Below are 5,385 nucleotides of genomic sequence, written 5' to 3'. Positions count from 1 at the left end.
TCAGTTCTCCCTCCTGGAGAGCTTCTTCTGGGAGAAGAGGAAAACTGGACAGGATCTCATGAAATTTGCACCACGCCTGGGTACACAGCTCAGCATTCACAGATTTCCTCACATGAGACATTCTTTTCCCTCCTTTATTGGTAAAGGAGGTGTGCCAAAGCCAGTCCTCCAGGTTCTTATTGCTCAATTTGTTCATATCTTGGTTAATTGGGTTCTTTAGAGGCTGATTTCATTTCTCCACCCTTGGCTGGCCTCTCAGCTTGGAAAATCTTGAAGAAGAAACCGTGTCAGTCCAACCATACAGGTGCAGAAATAGGCAAAGCATATTCTATACCACTTCTCGGGGTGTGGGAGATGCTGCACATGGATGGATATAAATCCTGCCACAGGCTTGGCCCTCAGCCTGTATGTCCCTGAGCAAGGAGGTGGTTTCCAAAGGGTTTGTATCCCTTTGGGCATCCCTGGCACCAGGTAGTCTTGTAACCCACCTGTGTGGCTCGAAAGGGAGCAAATTCCCACAGGTAACGCTGTCCTTGGGAATAAGCTGCAAATCCCTTCATACTCCTGCTCATTCCTGAGCAGTTTTCCCCAAGGATGCTCACAGAAAGCATAATGTAGCCCCCTGCAAGACACTTTTTCTGCGGACCCAAGGGTTTCAATCACACCCTCGAGGCAGAAATAAGTGTTCCAAACCTCAACTGTGAAAGGGGGCTGGAAAATCTTCTGCCTTTCTGTCCCTGGCAGCTTCTCCCCATCAGGACTGAGTCCCACCAGCCTGAAGATGGATTTTGACACCACTTCAGATCTAAAGAGGAGCAGGTGACATAAATTGGAGTTTTTGGAGGGGAGGAGTTGGGGTGAAACGTTGTAGAGAAAAACCCATAATTCTTTCCTTGGGATTAGGGCTTGGTCTCAAACTGGTGGCATCTTGTTTGCAACCAAATGGAAGAATTTCTGTTGTCTTTTTGCTAGGATTTCCTTAGAAATCCTGACAGAAACAGCAGCACTGACAGTCTCAGTTCCAGCCCTCTGCTGAGGTCTGGCAACCCTGTCTGGAACAGGGATATCCCAGTCTGCTACAGACTTCCACCTCTACCTTTTATGGGCAGCACCTGATAAGTAACCTGCCCTTACGTGGAGAATCAAATTTGACTGTGTGATATCCTCCAGACTCCTCAAACCCTACAACAGTAACCTATTTCTATACCTGTATGGTATATGGAAAATAACAATTTCTCCTGCTAACCTCTGCTTTCCAGAACAGGAGAGAAATGCTCCACAGAATCATGCACCAATGAGGAAAAGAAATGAGGGCTATCCTGAATAAAGCCATTTGGAACTCAGGAGGTTCACCAGTTCAGTTGCCCTTCTTGCTATTTACACAGCAAGGGAAGAAGAGTTTGCTGGTGCTTTGGCCCTTCACTGACTCCAAATACTCTGCTCACTGTGTGGGTCTAAACACTTACATATAAACACCTCTCTCAGTCACAAAAAAGGACACACCACAAACTCTGCAATTTAATCAAGTGCACCAGAAATCTTCTAATCTGATCATGGTAGTGTTTATCTGAAACATCAAAGTATGGAAGGTGGGGAACCACAAGGAAAGGCTCCCTTTGAAAGGGAGCATGGCTGCTGCTCCTCCAACTTCCCAACAGGGAATAATTCTCCCACCTCTTCTACCAGACCCAACAGGATGCTATGGGAGCCCTTCATTGGCATCCTCAAGAGGAGGCCCTGGGGCGAGGTTGGACACCAGCCTGTGAGCAAAGCCCCTTTTTGTGCTCAGCATTACTGCCAGGCCCCTGCAAACCCTCGTGCCTCCTTTTCCCAACAGGAAAAACAGGGATCACGCAGCTGATTGATGCAAGGATATCACTACCAAAAAAGAGTGAGCATTCCTCATCGCTGGGGCAGCAACCAAATCTCTCAAGCACCTTTGAGTGAGAGCCAAGGGTGCACCAAGAGTCCTTGGCTCCTGCTGAAACCCACAGACCTCAACTGCAGCATCACCTTTTAAAGGCAGATTTAGATCTCCGGCCACCACGTCTCTTGCGTCTCTCAGAGCCCGTCAATTGCGTGGACTTGCGCAGATCAGGGATCCCTTTTTTCTGGATGCTGTGCTCAGTCACAGTAGCAAAGAGATGGATGTGAACTGTGTAGCTTCCTGTCACCTGGAGAAGGACAGACAATTCAGCTGAGGGTCCAGGTGACATTTGCTGCTGTGCCCTGCCCCAAAAGCTGTGGCACCTTGATGGGCAGGCGCACATCCACATCTCCAACTGGCAAGTCGGTACTGTCAAAAAGCACTTCAATCCTCTCAGTGTTGCAGTAGGGCAGGCACTGCACCTGGTCCGGGTCCAGACTGAAACCTTGAACAGACAAAAATAAAGCAGCTGAGATAAACAAGCAACATGAAATGTGTCACACGCACGCTAAGGTCATAGAGGTGTCCTGGCTGGCAGCTCTGGGAAAGACCATTCTGCATCTCTGGAGAAGGTGCTGCTCTTTTTAACTTGTCACCACCCACCACTCAAGGAGAAAGGGCTTTCACGGCCAGCCCTTGGATGGTAAAACTAAAACAGATCAGCTGAGCACCTCCAGCAATTCCTTCATCAGGTGCCTCAGGGAAGGTTGCGCAGAGCTCTCCAAAGGAGAATTTCCAATTAAGATCCCCCCATGCTGTGCTGTTCCCTGGTCAACAACTTAGAGGAGACACCTGAGCATCCCTTAGACACAGCGAACCATAGTGAAGTGTCACAGGGCAGCCACAGGCAGGCCAGGTCCCTGGGCACGGCTGGCCGGGAGAATTCAGGCTTTGAAGCTCCCAGCAGGGGCACTGAGAGGAAAACACTCAAACCCCCTCCCCTTGTCTAGTGGCTTAAACTGATCTGTCTGAGACGGCTCCTTCAAGCCCACAGGAAGTGTCTCCAGCACTGGTTACCTTTGTCCTGCAGCTCATGTGTCTCAATCCGGAAGGACACCGGGAAGGGCCCGGTGTTGGTGATGTCCACAGTGTGTGTCTTGGTGCCACCGCGAGAGACGCTGCCCATGTCCAGGATGTAGTCGGGCAGCTCAATCCTGGAAGGAGGAGTGAAGACAGGCCTTAAACCACAGCCTGGATACATGTCCAAGTGGATGGAAGATGTGAATAAAGCGGATAATTCTGTATTCACTGCTGTAAAAACTCAGCTCAAGCCCGTGAAACTCAAGGCCTGACCACCTGGCAATGATTTTGAGAAGTCACAGGGAGTGCAGGTCCTAGGTTTTATCAGTTACCAGTGGTACCTGAAAATAAAATTAGTTTAAAATGGACACTGGTCATAGCTCCTCTGATATGAAAAGCCAGTTCAGATAAGCCCACTGGACGTCCACTGGTCTCAATGAAACTGCTTAGCCTGGTGTAAAGCTTGAGCCTGAAATTGTTTCAGGGCCTCAGAATAAAATTTGCCTGCACAGGAAATCTTCACTGCTCTGCAACCAGAATCGCCCCCAAAGCAGCATCGATAAATGTAACCAACACTGGCAAAATTCACGGGAGGGTCCTTTCCCAGAGCAATCCCACAAAGGAAAACACATCGACGATCTGTTTTGCAGAGCATCTTCTTCCTGAATTGGACCCTCCTGTGGCTATGAGCCTCATGAAGGAGCAAGGGGAAGCTCCCTAGTTAAGCCCTTCCACCTCAGCAGCATCCAAGCCTGATTTAGGGTTTTCAAGGGTTTAGTGACCTGAGTGATTCCCTACTCCTTTTGCTCAGTGTGCTCTGATAGTTGGAATCAAGATGGCAGCTTGGAGCTGTCAGCAGGGACGGTGTCTGTGCAGGCTGGAAGGGCTTGATGGTCTGTGCTCAGCCCTAAGAACAGAACCTGTGGGGGAGCTGAGCTGCTCCAAAGCTCAGTGTGGTGCTGGGGAAGGGAGGACACTCAGCTGCTCACAGGGAGCCTGTCACACCTATTGGGACCGGACCCTTTCTGAAGTCCCCGGCTGTTCCCAGCTCTGCAGGCACAAGGAGCTCTCAGGAGCAGGGAGAACTGCTGGGTGTTACCCTTGGGACAGCTGGAGATAGGGGACAGGAGTCCCTACTCACTGGACAAGCTTCTGACGAATGTTCCTGTCAAAGCCCCTGAGCTCCGGGGAACGGGAGGTTACAATGCTCTGCTGGTCCAGGACCCGTTGCTTTATGAGCATCTGCTCCATCTCTCTCTGCACCCAAGTGTCCCACTGAGGAAAGAGAAGGCAGTGGCTGGTTGGCAAGGGTTTGTCCCAAGTCCCAGGCTTGTATCTGAAAGGGGATCCCGCCCTGCTCTTGTTGAGAGGGGGCATGGGGTCCTCCTGTCTGGCTGCTCAGTGTCTGTGACACCTCCTGCTCTCTGAGCCAGGACTTTATCTCCAGGGAAGTAACTCCAGCATCTCTGCCTGCCCAGCCACTAGCTAGAAAAACTGATCTGGTCAGACAGACAAGCCAGGAACCTTCCAGAGCTCCAGATATTTGCCTGCCCCCAACCAGTGCCAAAGCAGCTTGGATGAAATCTCTCTTGGAAAGGGAACCACAACCAAGGCTCTTGGAGATGAGCACTGCCAGCACAGTCCCAGGGCACAGTCAGGCTGTGTCAGGCTGCTGTTAAGGTCTGTAAATCTGGCAGGGCTTGGGTTGGGAGCAACAAACTCCCCAGCAATGACCTGCATTTTCTTCAAAGCACCATCAACTCCATCCCTTGAGCACGGCCTTCAGGATCTCTCCCCGGAGTAACCAGGAAGCTGGTGCAGCTCCAGGAGGGACCATGACCAAAGGTGGGCAGCCCCTGGGCCAATGCTGAGCTGACAAATAGTCACGGCCAGATGTGGGCAGGGAGGTCCCAGGTGCCAGCAGGGCACCAGGGAGCTGCTGTGGGGTGCAAGGGGCTCAGGTCACAGGGGGAGGGTGGCATGTGCCAGTCGGGACAGCATCTGTTCTTACCACGATGCCACTGTCAGTGTCGGAGTCAGTGTCACAGGCAGCCACGAATGGTTCCTCGGATGGCTCCTCAGATGGCTCCTTGGATGGCTCCTTGGATGACTCCTTGGATGGCTCCTCGGACAGCTCCTCTGATGACTCTGTGGATGGCTCCGTGGATGACTCCGTGGATGACGACTCCTCAGATGACTCCTCAGACGACTCCTCGGACGATTCCTCGGACGATTCCTCAGATGCCTCCTCCATAGCAGCTGCTTCATTGATCTGAGTCTCTTCTTCCTCTTTTTCTGTTGTCTCTTTCAGTATCTCCTCATCTTCTGAAGGAAAAAAATTACCCACAAATAGAAGCGTGGGCGCATTGCCAAACCCATTTAAGGTGGGAAGTCCCACTTCCCCAACACTGGCCTCTCCCAGAAACAAACCCCTCAAG

General features: G+C 51.3%; 1 protein-coding gene across 1 annotated transcript in view; it reads right to left on the bottom strand.

Annotated features, from left to right (window-relative positions):
* Window positions 1-1,517: 1,517 nt before the first annotated feature.
* The window catches only part of LOC113968604 (hydrocephalus-inducing protein homolog), a 3,951-nt gene continuing 83 nt past the window's right edge, over window positions 1,518-5,385 (bottom strand). The window contains exons 2-6 of the mRNA XM_027685298.1: window positions 4,959-5,276; window positions 4,089-4,222; window positions 2,945-3,081; window positions 2,251-2,372; window positions 1,518-2,174 (exon numbers count right to left, since the gene is read on the bottom strand). Of these exons, the coding sequence (XP_027541099.1) occupies window positions 2,010-2,174; window positions 2,251-2,372; window positions 2,945-3,081; window positions 4,089-4,222; window positions 4,959-5,201 (801 nt within the window). The 5' untranslated portion in view covers window positions 5,202-5,276 and the 3' untranslated portion in view covers window positions 1,518-2,009. The remainder of the gene's footprint in view (window positions 2,175-2,250; window positions 2,373-2,944; window positions 3,082-4,088; window positions 4,223-4,958; window positions 5,277-5,385) is intronic.

The sequence above is a fragment of the Neopelma chrysocephalum genome, unplaced genomic scaffold (assembly GCF_003984885.1).
Source record: "Neopelma chrysocephalum unplaced genomic scaffold, ASM398488v2 Primary Assembly neopelma1_68b, whole genome shotgun sequence".
Taxonomy (NCBI): Eukaryota; Metazoa; Chordata; class Aves; order Passeriformes; family Pipridae; genus Neopelma; species Neopelma chrysocephalum.
This window is presented reverse-complemented; position numbering and strand designations above follow the sequence as displayed.